We start from the raw sequence: 17,224 nt of genomic DNA on the forward strand, positions 1-17,224 counted from the left end.
TCCCCTCTCCGCAAACGTGTGGCTTAGCGGACATCCCCCATTGAACTAATTCTTGGTTCTTCGGGCATTTTGTTCGGAGTCGCGATTTCTCTCTCTTATTACTTACTCTTCACAATTGAATTCTACTTCCCCTGTCGCTCATTTCCTTTTCGTTCCCTTTCTCCCTCTTTGCTGTCAATACTGTATATACAACACATCACTTTGCTATTCTTATAATCATTAATTCTGTGTCTCCACTTTCGCTCTCTCTCTACCGAGAAGAACAACATAATGCCCGTCATCTCAACACTTGCCCTCTTAGCGCGAGACTGTCGCGACGACGACAGCTGTGAAAAGCCTACCAGTACTTTCCTAAAGAGTGGTGTTCCGGCGATCATCGTGGGAAGGTATTTACTCAACGCGTCCATTTCCTGCCCTTTCCTTCCCCCCTTGCACAGCTATTCAGGAGACTAATACTAACACTACTCTATCTAATATCTAGTTTAGTTCTCATCGCGGCCGCGGTATGCTGCTACCTTCTCTATCGCAATAAAAAGAGAGATACCCAGGAAGCCAAAGCAGATAGGATGTGGAATGATCTGCGAGAGTAACGGCTACTCCTACCTCCTTACTGCCTTCTTACCTACCTACCTTCGTAGTACTCCGTACTACGCGATCGATGATCATCGTACACTCTCCCTCCCTTTCTCTCAGCTATTCAACTCATACTCTATTTCTTATTCTCTCTTTGACCTTCTTTTCTTTTCTTTTCTTTTTATACCAAATTCCGACCTGGTGTTTACAATCTTCCTTACTTCGTCGTTTTGTTTTATTTTTATTTTTATTTATTTTTGCTATATTCAGCAGGAGTTCATCGGCACTGGAACTGGAACTGGGATTTCTATATTATCACTGCAATGATCCGATCAGATCATACACCACTGGTCGGACTTCTATCCTGGAGTTCGGGGTTCAGAGAATCATTCCAATATCGTCATATTTCCTTGTATCTGTGTCGCATGCAATGGCTGGTTTCAGCGAATCTAAGCACCAGAGCTTTGTATCTTAGTTCGATCTGTATAAAGCATGGCATGGCATGGCATATATACTGTCTATTTACTTGATGACTTCTTTTATATTTCTCTCTATTGAAAGTCTTTCTGATTGATTCCACCCGTTAGAAGTCGTAAGGACATAATATTCCCACAGTCCAGACTGGACAAATCAACTGTCGGCAGCTACCAACTATACAACAACCAACATCTACAGTGGATCCAAATCAATAGCTAATTTTAAAAGCTGGAGACTCACGGGATCGACAGTTACGCCCTTGATCTGTTGGTCTAGTATTCACGAGCCAGCAGGAAATCGGTAGCAATTGGTTAACTATGATCCATAGACTACTGCCTAGTATCAATACTAGTTTCCCTTATTACTTACGAAGTATAGCCTTAATTTCATCATTAAACCGGGCATAAGTCTCCATGACATCAACACTGCCATCCGCGATCCGAGCAAAATGCCTCTTCCTAGCAATGATGAGACGATCGGTAGAAAGCAAGCCCATAGGAGGCCGGTAGGAGTTGAACTTTTCAATATAGGGTTGCAGACTCTCGACAAACTTTTCATGTCGACCCTTCTCCAGCGCTTCAGGAAACAACTCGACTAAAAGTATCGAATTCGCACATCTAAAGACAATTGCGGACCTCACTTTCATGTGTGCCTCGATAATGGTCATAAGGGCTGAGTTGCGCATCTGCGGCATATCGCGGCATTTTGCAAATCGCCTCCAATAGTTTTCAGATATAGGATGCTGCACCCACAGTTCTTTGGGCCAATAGCTATCCATGACGCTGATCCAGAAAGCTGGCTCGACTTCATAGTCTGGCTGGCGCACAATGGAAAACTCATGCAGGTTGCTGCTGTACTCGTGGAATTCAACTCCTGCGTGTTTTTCAAAGGCAACATAGCCACAGGTGATGAGTTCCTTCTTGACGTTTGTGAGAAGGATGCCTGTTGCCTTGTCACTAATGCAGGGTACCACATGGATAGGATCCAAATTCCTGCGCAGTTCTTCCGTTAAAGAATCATCGTAATACTGTACGACTTTCAACCGTGGCAGCTTCAGATCCTTGAGTGGCTTTGACCACACTTTCTTAATGCAATCTGTGCTGAGGAGAGCACCTTCAACGCAACCATCTTGCAAGATATCTAGGACTTTCTCCTCCGGCGGAAGCCCAGCAGGACCGATGACAAGGGTAGTTTCGAGGAATGTAGGCATACTGAGCGCCATCATCATCCCCAGCATCTAAGGACAGTTAACTCGCTAGACTCAATACAAGCTGTGTGTGACTCACGGTTTGGAAACCAGCCGACGTAAACCACCTACGACGGACATACTGGGTGAAAATGCAGTTATCCATATTAGGTAGGGCTGCTATGAGATCACACGCAGCCATTGTGCGCTGGGTATGTATGGTGACAGGTCGAGGATCCCCTGGCTATCAATAAGTAGGTTGTCCAGGAGGCCTAGGGTTCCAAGGAAAACAGCAGACCTGGGGTATGAAACATAATCCAGGGCTCTCCATGCCCTTCGCTCCATTGAACTGGGTAAAAAAAAGGAGTGATATCTTCAGCGTTCAGAAAAGTGTTCAACTCCGGAACCACCACCAGTGGAAGACCCGGATTGCTCCCCAGCATCTCACGGACTTTCGGTAGGCGACAGGCTGCGCAAAAAAAGGCAGAACAGCGAAATCTTTGCAAAATATCAAGCCGCTCCTCCTGCGTGGCATCAAGTGAGAGAAGTATCATCTGCCACGGTACATACAACAGTCAACGAACGCACCCACAGTCCATGGACTCGGATATTCATACCATGGTCCGTCGCTTTGCAGCTGCGAGGGCGAAAATGGGATAGCGAAGATCATTAGGGCCGACATACACGAAACGCCCACAGTGCGTAGTAGCTGCCAACAGACAGACGGCGTAATTGGCGGCACTATTTAACTCTTTGAAGCTGATGTCACGGTACCCTTGTCCTAAGTCATTGTCGTCTTCGGGAATAGACACCCAGGGCCTGCTGGGTGGACCAACTGCACGAGTCTCTGCTACTGTAGCGAGAATCCGTCGGCCGTGGTTGCTTCGTAACGGAAACGTGGAGGTCATATTGAGTGTTGCAATTGTTGGTATGGAAGACCCCAGGGAACGGGATTCTCCCTGCCCACAGACAAATTGTATAGTGATATACCACTGTATAATATAAGGAATGACTTGGATGTTAAGATACGTAAGAGGCCGAGAGGAAGGAGATGGACCAACGAATGCCCAAAAATCCATCTTGGGATGTTGTAGGGAGTCTCCGAATGAGGAAAGAAGAGCTGTGGTTTACATAGTAAGGCAACAACTGCAAATGGACACCTGGAGGATGTGAATAGGACCTTGAAGCAAAAAGCTCATAGTCTAAGCATGATAGAGCTTGTGACACTCCCGTAATCGAATTTAACGAGCCAGCAGATGAGTGCATGTCCCTAGATTACCTGTAGCCCTTCTACAGGATTAATCCAATATCCTAGCAGTCAAAGTCTGATGATATCGTAGAGTGGGGAAAGTAAATTACCCACGTTTTCTAAGCTATCCTGTGTCGCACGATACCGAAGAGCGGCGTTGAAGAGTGTCTATATACTGTTGAGTAGTATCGAAGGAACGGTGAATTTTATTCTACTGTACGACGGCTGTTGGACACTCATACTTTAAACTTCTAGCCCTCTAATCCTCCACACTTATCCTAGAATTGAAACCTATGTATATCTACATCGGGAGTGGATCAATTCCGCCTATCCCAGACAATGAATGATTAATGATCATTGTTATCAATAATATATGCCAACAACTCGATTTAAAGCTTTTTATTTTCATCTCAGTTAAAGATCAATTATTCATATTGACCTAAAACTGCTGCCTTATGTCCACCCCATCGACCCATCAGGCAATATCATTCACCCAACATGTCCCACTTAACATACTACAACTACCCATGAGTGGGAGTTAGAAACCAGCAAGCATTCTGATACAGCCAGGCTGCTCGTGTTGGTGACCGTATCGAATATGCCGTCCAAGCTAAACAATACCAATATGAACTGTTTCAGTCGAGCAGACAGAAGTAGCCATCTCAACTCAACCAGCCGGATGGGACCCAAACACGGGTGAGATTCAGAGAGAAATCAACGCTCAGATCGACCAGACATTTGCAAATGTGGAGATGAATCTGCGAAATGCTGGCGGCAAGGGCTGGGAACAGGTCTACCGAGCCAATTCGTATCATGTCCCGATTAATAATGAGGCATTGGAGGGCATGATGCGGAATATTAAGTGATATATGCCTGATCATCTGCCAATCTGGACTTGTGCGGGCGTGACTCGATTGAGAGAGGATGATATGAGGATTGAGATTGAGGTTGTGGCCCAGGGTCCGGTATGGTATTTAGTATGGGGATTAGTGGTATCTGAGGATGGCAATAGCCATTGGAACTGCCATAATTATGTTGCTAAGCGCTATGCATACATAAGTCCCAACATGTGTGCTATACTTCCAGCTGACCTACCATACTCTAAATCTCGAATATATTGTTACATTTCCCTTGGTATTTTATCCCGAAGCTTATGAACATGCTCACACGTGCATCCCTCTGTGCTACCAGATTCAGGTATGCGAACGGTGACCTGGTCACTTTGTGTCTCTGTCAACCCCGTAGCCAGACTTGTACTATAATATTTGTTGTATCACGGGGTATAATATATTGCAACATTTGAAGCACGTGATGTCATTATTACGCTCTTGTGCGGAATCTAAAGTACACCTGGGTGTGGTGACAGTATAAGTTGTAGCAGATATCTTGATATGCTAGGTAGCAGCAAAAAGTGTCTAGTAATTACCGGCATCCTAAAAATGGAAAATAAACAGTGGTTACACTGCAGATCGTTCGCGAGTGGCGACCAATCAAGACATGACGAACAGCCCGTCGGACAAATTCCATTCGTTGTGTTTTAAATCGGAATTCCTAGCTGCAGCACATTGGGTCGAATCTTATGTTCGATCCTATCGCGTATTCTAGCCCTCTGGGCATCTGGCCAAGCGTTTCAGGAACAGCTGAAAAGCAAATAAACCATGCATACATAAAGACTGGTTATCCTTTTCATCTTCCTTTCTGTATACCTTTATTTCTACGCATATACATCGGTAATTTATATTAGGATTTAAAATGCATCTCACCCCACTCTTAATGCTGGCTCTCCCCCTCACATCATCAGCCGCCTCGCTCGATGTCCTCAAATTCAAAAACGTAGGTCTATCCTCAACTACCTTCCGCGAATAATTAATGCTAATATCTTATTCTTCCAGTGGGACCTCCACATCCTAGCCCCCGGATGCAACCCGAACAACTCCAACTTCGACATCTCCCTATATCACCGGTCCGGCATCACAGGAAATACCTGTACGTCCCTGATCGACGACTCCAATCCCGATAGAACCAAGGCGGAGACGATCTCATGGAAGAGCCCCATCGCCTCGCATTACGATCTGTGCACCTTTCGCGATGGAAACTGTTCGAAGGACTCGTTTATCGAGGCTGTGAGGAGTGAGTGGGAGGTTTGCTATCCATATAAGGGATGGGTGGGCTGGAAGGTTGTACCGAACGGGGAGAGCTGCATTTGAGGTGTGGTTGTGATGGGTATTGTAGATAACTGACTTCTGAACCACCCTAATCTCTAAAATACCTATATAGGGAGGACTCGACTCCATGGTGTATACGTAGCCCAAGTTTCTCGTACCGTGACAGTGCTGCACGTCCTATCTTGTAATTCGGCCTTCCCATCGTCAGTAGAATTCCGAGATGCGAAGAGTCTAAAACGATTAATTGTAATTGCTATAAACGCAGGTTTGAAATTTTTATTTGAATCTGGTGTGGCTATGCTCTGAAGGGGGGAATAGGTGGAGTTGGACATAATCACATTAGCAACGTACAGTTAGTACTTCATTGAGCGAGACACCAAGGACAGAGTTTTTAAATTATGTGTCCCGTGAAATGTCAAGATGTAACTTTCTCTCTCAATTTGTATGCTAATATTTGTAGCACCAGCAGAGTTCGAATAACAGTATCTATTGACCAAGGTACTTCACAAATTCCTTCATACAACGACACTCGAACTTGCCGTACAGTAATAGACCTTTGTCATTACATTCGACAACCAGCAGATACATCTGTTGGGTTCTGTCTTGCCGGTTCTGGAAGTTTAAGAGCGTATTCATCACCAAGCCTTACTACACAATTCATAGATCAATGCTTGACTCTGTAGTGCATCCTCCCGAGCCCGCAAAGTTACAGCTAGAAGAATTATATTGATTAGCAATTACGCCTATAGCGTCCGTTTTCCTACTCAGTCGCACTTGGCTGGATCAGAAATGGAGCAAGAAAGATATCGCGTTCTTAAGAACCAGTAAAAATCCTCCTTTGGCTGTCGATATCAAATATCCATATTTGGGATGGACTTTTTTCAAAGTGAGTACTACTGTTCCTCAAATGGGATTGTACTCGTACCGAACAAACAAGCTCCGGTCGCTTAAGATAGAAGACCTAACGTTCTCGTCCCCACAGTACGTCGAAGTTTGTCAAAACCATCGTCCAAAATATCTTGTTTATTGCATTTGGCGATCTATTGTATCATCCATTACTGGCGGGCATCGTGAATGAATGTGATCATCGCTACAACTCGAAGAAGACGTAGCTCCGCATTATAACCGATTCTGAGTATTATGTGTTAGCGAGCTATCTCGTCAGCTAAGAGCAGTAACTACCTCCAGTTTCACCTCTGGGCAGTAACGTTGATTTGGTCGACGATGCAGCGTGCGTTGGAAATACTGATGTATTCACCTTGATTGTCTCCTCAGTGGATGCTTTACATAGGCTATAGTTGAGATGATCAATATCAAATTCACTACGGTATCGGGGGTTGCCTCAGGACCAACTGAAAGATGCGGGGCAAGGAAACGTTGATGGCACCGCTAAAACAAGAACGGCAATGGTCTTGACGTCCGTAGATTTTTTGCTCGGTAGGATGTGCATAGGATTTTCACAGGATAAAAGCCACCTTGTCTACTGAAGTTGGCCCTATTCTCGGGATTATCTGACTCTTGATTCACATATTCAAAGTACTTAAATTTGAGGTACAAATTGCAGATATCATACTACCTCTGTATGCTATTATTAACAAAATATGGATAATATACCATCTAAGATAGATCTTGTAGGTACCTTTGTGTGTGGTAATAGATTAAAGCTAATAATGAATCCGACCATACCAACTCCATAAGTGCAAGACCATGCCATGTCCAACAACATCCCAAGTATACTATAGAAAACCTTCATGCCTTTACATGTTGCTTTCGCAGGATAATATTCATATACCTGTTAGAGCATGTTAGTATCAGTGCAAAATGATAAAGAATGACTCAAAAAACACTTACAACCCCATCCCAAACAACGCGAACACAACCCCGACCATACTCTGCCTCATGACAATATGACTATTTGTTGCCCATCCCAGTCCCACGATCACGCAGGTCTTTAACTGGCCAATGACAGTACTGCTCACCGGGCCCGCAGCATCAATTATATAAAACCCGGAAAGATTCACCAGGCATGCAAAGACGCCGCTCTGCAAATAATACCATGATTAGCATTCCAGTGCCAATGACAGGGGAGAAAGAGCATACCATCAAAATGAGAGACCACATTGATCTGGGTACGTACGCACTAACAGGGGGTGTTTCGATCCATGGAATAGTAATCAAAAGTAATCCAGCGCTGATTGGCGCCTGATTCAACAGAAGCTGCATGCTGCTCATTTCGAGCTTTTTATGATAATATCCGATCCACACGGTGTAGATGGCACTTGCTCCAACGCCCGAGAGGGAAAAGATTATACCCCAGACGGAGGTGCTTGTTTTGCCATCGTCCTTAGGGATGGAGTCATAGTACGAGACGATGCCTACCCCCGAGCACAGCAATACCAGAGGGGCAATGGCAGCTCGGGGAATTCTAACTCCATAGAGGATATAATTGAATAAAGCGGTCACAGGAGTGAGTAGTAATCGAGCAAGTTGATAGAACATAACGGAGGAATTTGCGAGTCCTAGATTCTGGAGAATGACTTGGAAGCCCATTGCGGCGGATAAAGGAAGTATCTGACGGATGTTGACTTTCTTGGGCACAAATAGGTTGCACCATGATCGAGAGGCCACCCATAGAGTGGCTCCGGTGATGAAGAAATGGTAAGTCGCGAAGGATACCTGACAGTTGCGAAAGGATGGGTCTGAAAAAATGGATTTGTTTGTGAAAACCTGAAATGAACAGGCGTGAGCAAGTGAGGAATTGAGTGGATTGGGATAAATGTAAGCTTACTATTGCAACTGTCGATATGATGTTCACTAGCGTCCATAGGAGGACGCGAAATCCCAGCTTGGAATAATTCGAGGGCTTTCCACTGACGCCTTTTTCTATATCATCGTATGTCTCGGTGAGCTGACCCGATTCGAGGTCATCTTGCTCCTCGTGTCGTGTAATGGAGACCATGGTTTAACTGAGTCAATGCTCATTTACTGATACACACAAAGGTCTTAGAAGATCCGTTATGTAAAGGACGATCTGCACAGCGAGTATATTATATGCTAGTAGTATGGCACTGCCACATCAGCTGAGTTGCTGCACATACATCACCACCTGTGGAGAATTCGATAGACCATAGAACGTGTCTGGCGAGTCAGAAGAAATGCTACCTTAGCATCTAGCTAACAAAAAACAGAATAATATGCGTTTCTGACCTATATCTGGTCTAGGGTTTTGGCCATGAGTCACTTTGGCTACTCACACGCTACCAGGTCCTATAGGAGCTTCCAGTGATGGTATATCGCAACTGCAAGAAATGACAACAGGAAGAAAAAAAGTGGGATGGAAAAAAAACTTTTTATCATATTGGTCTGCCGGATTCGGACTAGCAGAGAAGCCTTCTGCTCTTGTGTCTGCAGTGTCTCCATCCGGCTACTCAAAGTAGATAGACAACCGCATTCGGAAATCATACAGCACCTCCACTTTACAGGTACGAATGAAAAAGTTCACATCCTAGATTCAATATGAAATTTAATACATACGAGAGCTCCAATTTATTTACTTCCAAAGGATATCAAGCGCAAGAAAGTGTTGAATAAGAGGCTTGGTCAGTATATAATAGCTCAATGCCGTATCCATAGTTCGATTCCCAGAAAGTCCCAAAAAGGAAAAAATTATAAAAGTAAAATAAATAGATATATATATATCAGGAACAAATATATTCAATATCAAGGAACAAGATAACCAGCTGGATACTCGATCTCTCCAATCCTGGCTTCACCCTTGAGCCACGTATCTTGGGGATCACTATATTGTCCATAAACCGTCCTCTCCCCCCGCAATCAATCGATGAATATTTAACCTGGTGCTGTAGATCGTATTTTGCGAGCTAGCCTCATGGTATTCGTTGTTGTAGTTTTCAATATCAGAACCTCGCCACGCATAGCCAGCTGGTTTGTAGGTGCCAATAATGTTAGGATAAGGCCCATAGCATTGTATCTGATCACGCTTTCTACCCGCGCATAGATCACTCATCGAGTTATCTACCGCCTGATCCAGGTAATCAAGAGACAACTGAGCGATGATCCTCCTGGCACCTTCATATGTCACGGCGTATCCGTACGTACAGCAGGCGGTCTGCGCGCGGAAGATATACCGCGTCGAGTCCTCGGGCACTTCCGGGTGCTTTTTCTTCCATTCTTCAGAAGGTCCTCCCCAGATATTGCGACGGTGTCGAACAGCTGCAACAGTGGGATCATTGGGGACGGCATAGATGTTGGTTTCTTTTTTCCCTGGGGCCGCTGAACACCCCCCTACCCAGAGAATATCCCAGTTCACTCCGTATGGAGTTTGTTTGGGTGCATCTCGATTGTTTGTCAAGGTACGCACGCCGCGTGCAAATTCGCGAAGCTGTTGTCGGAGAGTAACATCCCAGTCGGCGTCATCTTCTAGAATTAGGGCCGTCGAGTATCGGTTATTTACCACTCTTTTAAATCAAATCAGCTGTACGTATTGACAGGAGGAGGTGTGCAGCATACTCCAATAAAGTATTCATGTGGGCTCGCCAACATGCTGCGACGGTAGGTTTATACCATGACGTATTGTATTTCTAGCTTATTAGCATGTATTGTTCAAGAGAAGTCAAACACAAACCTCTGGTAATGCTTTATCGACAATGCTATCCGGCTTTACCCCGTCTATCCAGTCAATCTTTATATTGCTAACTGAAGCTGCCAGTGAAAGGAAATCCCGTTTATCAGTGCGCTCCTTCAGACCGATCGCAAAGACTTTCTCGAACTGAACACCGAACGGGTCAATAGCTGCAGCAGACAAGAAGTCGTCAAACTTACACCCAGAGTTTCATTGTTAATACGCTCAAAAGTCGACCCATATAGACGAGAATGACCAGCCTGCAACAGACCCTTCGTTGAATGATAGGCGCTAGTGTTAGCGAGAATCAAGCTGAAGACAAAGTAACTGCACAGAGCAGCCACAAAGATCTTGAGAGCCAGAGGATTCCGTCTCGTCATGATTATAGACATGGTTCAATGCAAGCCAGACCAGTAAGCTCCGAACGTTGGAAGACTTGGTCGTTCGGGAGCAAATATCGTCTATTCTACGCTTTTCAGGACTGCTGCCCCCTCGTTGTGACATGATATTTGACAGGGTGGATAGGTTTAGAAGCCAGGTTCGCCGCCGCTTTTAGACAGAAGTGAAACATGTTGGTGCAGAATGTTCGAAAACGTAGCAATTGCTTGTTCGGCCGGAATGTCATAAGTACTCTGGATTAAACAATGGATAGAAGTGGAGATCCGATGGTGTGGCTTCGGTACTAGTGGTAATTTTTGTTGCTTTCCCCGGCTGTATTGTACACAATTCTTACATTCTTTAGTTCTCATTGGACCATAAATGTAGTATGCCCGTTATTTACAAAGCAGTACAGATATTTCTCTAATTAAAAACAACTGGCCAATAGTTAGAATGCAGTGGCACTTTTAGTCGCCGGATTTGGCATCTACCCAACATCTGCAATTTTTCCTTTCCCGTCGAGCTTGGCTCTCAAGTTAAAATACAGTTCACCAAGCGAGTTCATAGAATCCTCGAGAGGAAAGGCCTAGGGATCACATATTCAGGGACAAATAGTTAGTTAATTTTCTGTTCTTATGTAATTAACACTCCACCCGATATCGTAATCTGTAAACGAGTCGGACACGTAAACGAGCCGAACGATGCTGTGGCATGAACAGTAAATAGAGTTTCGGCCACAGTATCGTTTCTTCAGGCCACATATAAATGCCTCAGGCCACATAAAAAATGCCCAGGCCACATAAACTTTATGTGGCCTGAGGCAAATATTCTGTCAATGTGAGCCGCGTTCTCAACGAGGCGGACACTGCTGTATGCCATATTAAATGGCACTTTCAAGAACCTTAATATCTTAACCAATATTGTATCTACAGGGCTAATTTTTGGTTAGATATATTATATACATACATAATTATAATTTTTATAATTTTTCCCACCCTAAAAAAAGTTTAGTCTCTAATGCAGCTGTATTTAGAGCCCTCCTTATATAATGCAGAGGACTATAAATGATATAAGTTATTAACTTAATAGCTGCATATATACTATACTATTAGTATACATACTAAATCTCAGGCCATCTCAATATGTTGCCGTTAAGCTATCAAGGTCCTAAAAAGCGCCATTTAATATAGCATACAGCAGTGTCCGACACGTCTACCGATTACGTTGGTTAACAGGTTACTTAACCTACAATGTTACTAATCCGCGGTCGTCCTAAGATATGATTATAGATTTGATGGCTCTACTCTACGATATATTTAGGCAATAGTGCGTCGTGAAGACATGGGGATTTATAATATTGGCCGATACTATTCTTCGGTCAGATATCCATGCCTGAAGTCACAAAGCCTATTAACTATGATTATACAAGCACGACCAATGCTTCATACGGCCGAAGAGGCCATTTTGAGCCCGAAACCCTCTTCCGAGTCTCCTCTATACCTTCATAGCTATCCAAAAGCACCTCCTTGATATCATCAATTCCGTTGGCAGATGCATCCCACTCGATTTCATTGTCAGTCCAATTAGCCAACACCAACGCCTTCTGATCCTCATATTGACGGGTGTAAGCGAAAATCTCCTGGCTTTCCCGATCCACCAGCTCATAATTGCCATACACAAAGATGTCCAGATACTTCTTGCGCAGCTTGAGCACAGAAGCCCAGTGGTGGTAGATCGAGTTCGGGTCCTTCACCTGGTTCTCGGCATTAAAATATATAAAGTCTGGATTGACGGACATCCAGGGCTTCACGTTCGGGCCCGTGAATCCCCCGTTAGGGGCTTCAGTCCATTGGACTGGTGTGCGGCCATTGTCTCGTGATTTCTTTTGGTACTCTTGCCGTGCGATCTTCCGGGCCTTTTCGTCGGCATTGGGGTTTTTCAATAGTCTTATAAAATCAGCGTCTATGTCCTTCGGTCCAGACAGAAACGATAGGCAGGCGACCGGGAAGAACTACATACCTATTCCAATGATTCAGACAATCAATGTCCTTGTATTCACTCATATCCCATTCAATTGGCACATTTCTCATACCAATCTCCTGTCCTTGGTAAACAAAGGGAGAGCCAGATTTCAATGCCAAGACGGTTGCTAGCAGTTTGCCAGTAGCAGCACGGTACTCTTCCTTCGCGTTCACGTACCGGTCAACGGACCGGGGCTGATCATGGTTCTCCCAGTATAAAGCGTTCCAGCCATCATTTTCATACATGAATTTCTGCCATCTCTCGAAGAAACCCTTCAAGTCGGTGAGCTTCCAGCTTCCCGGCTCGAACTTATCGTACGTGCCGTGGTCTATGTCGACATGCTCGAAGTTGAAGATCATGTTGATCTCATTCCGGTCAAAGCGGACGGCGCGAAGCACTTCCTCCGTGTCCTTGACAAAGGGCATCTCCCCAACACTGAACGTGTCGTATTCTTTGAGGATCTTGCCCATATCCTGCAGGTATTCGTGCAAGCGAGGGCCGTTGGCATAGTATTTATCGCCCCATTGCCACGGGGTGCGGGAATCCTTGATTGGGGCGTCAGGGAAGCGTTGATCTTTACTGATGAAATTGATCACGTCCATGCGGAATCCATTCGCACCCTTGTCCAGCCAAAACCGCATGATATCGTGCACTGCTTTGCGGACTGGTGGGTGCTCCCAGTTGAGATCTGGCTGTTCAGTGGCATAGAGGTGGAGATAGTATTCGCCAGTCAGTTCGTCATACTCCCAAGCGCTGCCTAGATATTGTTGCTTTACTTCAGCCAAGGTATCTCCTACAATGGTGTACATGTTTATGTGTAGACATACCCTGAAAATGCGAGACCCAATTGTTGGGTGGATGACGATTACCCTGCTCGTCATACCTGGGCGGCTTCCAGATATACCAGTTCCGATATTCATTGTCCTTGGAGCTTCGCGATTTCTTGAACCATTCATGCTGGTCACTCGTATGGTTCACCACCAGGTCCATAAGGAGTTTCATGCCTCGTTCATGGCAACCCTTAATCAGCTTTTCCACATCTGCGACCGTGCCATATTCGTCTGCGATGCTGTAGTAGTCTGCGATATCGTATCCCATGTCGACCTGGGGCGATTTGTAAGACGGACAGAGCCAGACAATATCAACTCCAAGGTTTTTGATGTAATCCAGCTTAGAGATAATACCGGGAATGTCGCCGATACCATCATCGTTAGAGTCCTTGAAGGAAGCGGGCCAGATCTGATAGACGGAAGATTCCTTCCACCAGGCACGGTGGATTTGGTCTGCAGGCTTAGCCATAGCTGAAGTGTTGAATGTAGCGTGCTCTAGTCTACTGTGGAAGTGCAGCACAATCAGTTTTGGTTGTATAGTGAGATGTTGTATTGTTCAAGAGGGTCATTCGGGCATTCCACCGCGGGGCACTGGTCGGTGCGGAGAAACCCAAGGTGGGTTCGCTGTTAGTTACCTTCAGCAATCAGCATCGTCATTGGAATATTCAATGGGGCAGAGGCGATCAAGGGCCAGTGAAACTGATCAGGGAAGGGATCCACTGGTTTAATGGCCAAATAACAAGGGACACGGAATCATGCAGCTTGACGGGTTATTATGGAGGTGGAGGAGAAATGCTGAATTTGAGTGGGATAATATGCGAGTAGTCTAGTTATAACTGTTAAGCTATGATCCTGTCAGAGAAATAGCTCATCCATCACAATCAACTGCCATTCATTGATCTGTTAAGTTTCGAAACTTCTTGGCATGTTGGATGCGTGACATCATATCTGGAAACTATGTTATAGAACTATGGAAACTTAGCTGGGACATCCTCCAAACAGATTGGCACTGACATGGAATTTTCTATACTCATTATGACTGAAATTGGACAAAATGCCTTTCAAAAATATAGTTTGTTCCAGTTCAAGATATGGACCTGTTAAAGTATGATTAGTTTTACAAGACACGGTGGAATATATCCTACCTATATCGAACGGCAACTATAGTTACCATCCTTGCAGTTTATATACATACCAGGCTGATATAGATGTCATCTACACCAATCTATTGATACATGTCAGAGCTCGCATCCAGACATTAACGGGCTGTACTAGTACGAAGAATTTCGCATCAACACCCCCCACCTTGATAACTTGATTCATGCCTGAGGCAACAACGCCATATAGCGAGTCATCGACCAGACATCCAAATCGTATCGTCCAATTCCCCAATTCCTCTCCCAAAAACAACTCAACCCTCCGAACCCACAATGACCACCGCAGACACCCATCCTACCCTCTCTCATCTAGACCCGACTACCTATCCACGTACCCACCACGACCCCTCCGAGAACATCCACATCGAACTTACCTACAACACACTCAACCCCTCCGCGGTGCTATCCAGAGTATCCTCCCCCTCCGCAGGCGCTAACGTCCTCTTCCTCGGCACAACAAGAAACACATTTGAAGGCCGACCAGTTGCGCAGCTCAGCTACTCTGCATACCCGCCTCTTGCGCTCAAGACTCTGACAACGATAGCTCGCGAGGCGGTCGCCGCGCATGGTCTAACGGGGATTATGATCGCGCATCGTCTGGGCGTGGTTCCGATTTCCGAGGCGTCGATCGCGATTGCTGTTAGTTCAGGACATCGTGGGGCGGCGTGGAGGGCTGGCGAGGAGGTGTTGGAATCGTGTAAAGCGAAAGCAGAGATCTGGAAGATGGAGGAGTTTGTGGATGGAGGGGCGGAGTGGAGGGCAAATAAGGATAGGGATGCCGAGGGGAGATTGGTTGCGTCGGGCTGATTTCTTCAGCTAATTACCTAGGGTATATGTGCCTGGTATGTAGTGCTGCGATATTGTTCTGTGTTGTGGTTATGCTGATCGGAGTATAGATCTCAGAATAGCTCAATGGTATATTGACGATTGTGAATGATTGATGCGTGGATATATCGGTGTTTAATTTACAGTTCCAGCGATGCAATTTGAGTAGGGTATTTCTATTGTACATATCTGCTGAAGACCTCTTATCATACAGTCTACTCGCGTTTCAGTGGCTTTCCCTCCCTCTTCCAGTCGTTGATATGCTCCATGATGAGCTTCGTCGCTGACTCGGGAGTATCCTGGCGTCCGATACATTCGACGAAGTCGCCCTCGGGGTCTGGAACACACGATAGAGTTAGCAAAATCAACCCTGTCCTGTTAGTCCAGATGACTGCCACTTACCCATCAGATAGAAGTAAATGCTGTGGTCCACGAGATAATCCTCACCGGCATTCACATTCTGCGGTGTACTGAAGTACACTCGATATTGCTTGCACACATTCTTGACCTGCTCGTAGGTACCAGTCAAGCCAATAATACTCTTATGAAATTCCTGCAGATATGATCGCAGTACCTCTGGGGTATCACGGACCGGGTCACAAGTGATAAAAACGGGTAAGAAGACCTTCTCATCCTTTGTAGCCTCGTTCACACTATCAATAATCTCGGCCATTTTATCCAGCTCGTCCGGGCAAATATCGGGGCAGTGAGTGAAACCAAAGTAAACCTATATTTCCCCCCACACCAGTCAGCATCATTCTGTGAGAGTTTCCAAGATCCAGTATTAGTTGGACAGTGTGAAGCTTACCAAGCTATATTTTCCTTTCAAATCCTCCGCCGTGAACTCCTTCCCGTTCAGGTCCTTCAATACAAAGGGCCCGCCAACCTTGGGTCTTCCCACACCTTTGCTCATTTCCGCAACCCTCTTTCGTTCCAGACGTTCCTTCTCCACGCGGAAATACACGATCATACCCCCACCCGTGATGATGAAAAGTAGAGCCGCCTTCCATGAGAAAGGCCCTGTAGAGTTCCGGGCGCGGAGCTCGCCCATTGTTCGTGCCCGGGCACGAAGAGAAGATGTTGTGAAGGACCGAAGTGAAAGAGGTCCATTGGGTCTGGAACCGGTAAATGCTGTAGGTGAGTTTTGGAGAGATTGGAGGAGACAGCTCTGCGAGGGGACCGTCCTAGAGGTTGTATTTTCGATGGAGTGGACGAAAGGACGAGAGGCACGGCCGATCAGCCGGGTAAATGGTCGCATTGACGATGCCATTGCTAAAGGTTGGTGGGAATCCTAACCGGATAGACTGGATGAGAACGACAAGAAAGTTGCTGGGCAGCAGCGTAACGTGATCGAGTCGATCTCCAACTTCAGCCCAGATTGGGTTTAGCGTCTCTGCCTCCATTTCGAGGCCAGTTGCTGCCATGCATCACGTGAGACATATTGACCAGACAGTTTCATTTTTTGAATGCATTGTATGACCCATAAAGAACCGAGCTTATGAATGAATTCTAGAATTACAATAATTACTGTAGCTCCTTCTGTGCAGGCTTACTAGTGGGCCAACGGTAGACATACATCAACGCAAGAGGTCCCGAGTAAACACTGGCTCAGACAATGGAAGAGCAATAAGAATAAAATAATGGGACAGTGAAGATTAAACATGAAAAAAGGCACTGAGATATAGGGGAAAAGGAATCAATAAGTGAAAAAAGGGGCCGT

The 17,224-nt window shown here is 45.4% G+C and overlaps 7 protein-coding genes across 7 annotated transcripts; 2 read left to right on the forward strand and 5 right to left on the reverse strand.

Moving 5' to 3' along the window:
* Nucleotides 1-1,242: 1,242 nt before the first annotated feature.
* ATNIH1004_007229 (uncharacterized protein) lies at nucleotides 1,243-3,144 on the reverse strand (the record flags this gene model as incomplete). The annotated part of the gene is made up of 5 exons (XM_033571854.1): nucleotides 1,243-1,322; nucleotides 1,420-2,287; nucleotides 2,337-2,476; nucleotides 2,535-2,790; nucleotides 2,854-3,144. The coding sequence occupies 5 exons, from the start codon at nucleotides 3,142-3,144 to the stop codon at nucleotides 1,243-1,245; spliced, it is 1,635 nt and encodes a 544-aa protein (XP_033425169.1).
* Nucleotides 3,145-5,258: 2,114 nt separating this feature from the next.
* ATNIH1004_007230 (uncharacterized protein) lies at nucleotides 5,259-5,956 on the forward strand (the record flags this gene model as incomplete). Its single annotated transcript, XM_033571855.1, has 3 exons — nucleotides 5,259-5,318; nucleotides 5,378-5,615; nucleotides 5,916-5,956. The coding sequence occupies 3 exons, from the start codon at nucleotides 5,259-5,261 to the stop codon at nucleotides 5,954-5,956; spliced, it is 339 nt and encodes a 112-aa protein (XP_033425170.1).
* A 1,443-nt stretch (nucleotides 5,957-7,399) lies between these two features.
* Nucleotides 7,400-8,609, reverse strand: ATNIH1004_007231 (uncharacterized protein; the record flags this gene model as incomplete). Its single annotated transcript, XM_033571856.1, has 4 exons — nucleotides 7,400-7,442; nucleotides 7,502-7,692; nucleotides 7,751-8,377; nucleotides 8,439-8,609. The coding sequence occupies 4 exons, from the start codon at nucleotides 8,607-8,609 to the stop codon at nucleotides 7,400-7,402; spliced, it is 1,032 nt and encodes a 343-aa protein (XP_033425171.1).
* An 840-nt stretch (nucleotides 8,610-9,449) lies between these two features.
* On the reverse strand, nucleotides 9,450-10,684 carry ATNIH1004_007232 (uncharacterized protein; the record flags this gene model as incomplete). Its single annotated transcript, XM_033571857.1, has 4 exons — nucleotides 9,450-10,128; nucleotides 10,181-10,251; nucleotides 10,296-10,439; nucleotides 10,493-10,684. 4 exons carry the CDS (start codon nucleotides 10,682-10,684, stop codon nucleotides 9,450-9,452), a joined length of 1,086 nt encoding a protein of 361 aa, XP_033425172.1.
* A 1,406-nt stretch (nucleotides 10,685-12,090) lies between these two features.
* On the reverse strand, nucleotides 12,091-13,991 carry ATNIH1004_007233 (glycoside hydrolase family 13 protein; the record flags this gene model as incomplete). The annotated part of the gene is made up of 3 exons (XM_033571858.1): nucleotides 12,091-12,616; nucleotides 12,690-13,449; nucleotides 13,520-13,991. The coding sequence occupies 3 exons, from the start codon at nucleotides 13,989-13,991 to the stop codon at nucleotides 12,091-12,093; spliced, it is 1,758 nt and encodes a 585-aa protein (XP_033425173.1).
* A 961-nt stretch (nucleotides 13,992-14,952) lies between these two features.
* On the forward strand, nucleotides 14,953-15,486 carry ATNIH1004_007234 (molybdopterin synthase catalytic subunit; the record flags this gene model as incomplete). The annotated part of the gene is made up of 1 exon (XM_033571859.1): nucleotides 14,953-15,486. The coding sequence occupies one exon, from the start codon at nucleotides 14,953-14,955 to the stop codon at nucleotides 15,484-15,486; it is 534 nt and encodes a 177-aa protein (XP_033425174.1).
* A 233-nt stretch (nucleotides 15,487-15,719) lies between these two features.
* On the reverse strand, nucleotides 15,720-16,774 carry SCO1 (SCO family protein; the record flags this gene model as incomplete). Its single annotated transcript, XM_033571860.1, has 3 exons — nucleotides 15,720-15,841; nucleotides 15,907-16,231; nucleotides 16,313-16,774. 3 exons carry the CDS (start codon nucleotides 16,772-16,774, stop codon nucleotides 15,720-15,722), a joined length of 909 nt encoding a protein of 302 aa, XP_033425175.1.
* Nucleotides 16,775-17,224: the final 450 nt, after the last annotated feature.

Source organism: Aspergillus tanneri (assembly GCF_003426965.1).
Source record: "Aspergillus tanneri strain NIH1004 chromosome Unknown AapTan_7_pilon_pilon_pilon, whole genome shotgun sequence".
Classification (NCBI taxonomy): Eukaryota; Fungi; Ascomycota; class Eurotiomycetes; order Eurotiales; family Aspergillaceae; genus Aspergillus; species Aspergillus tanneri.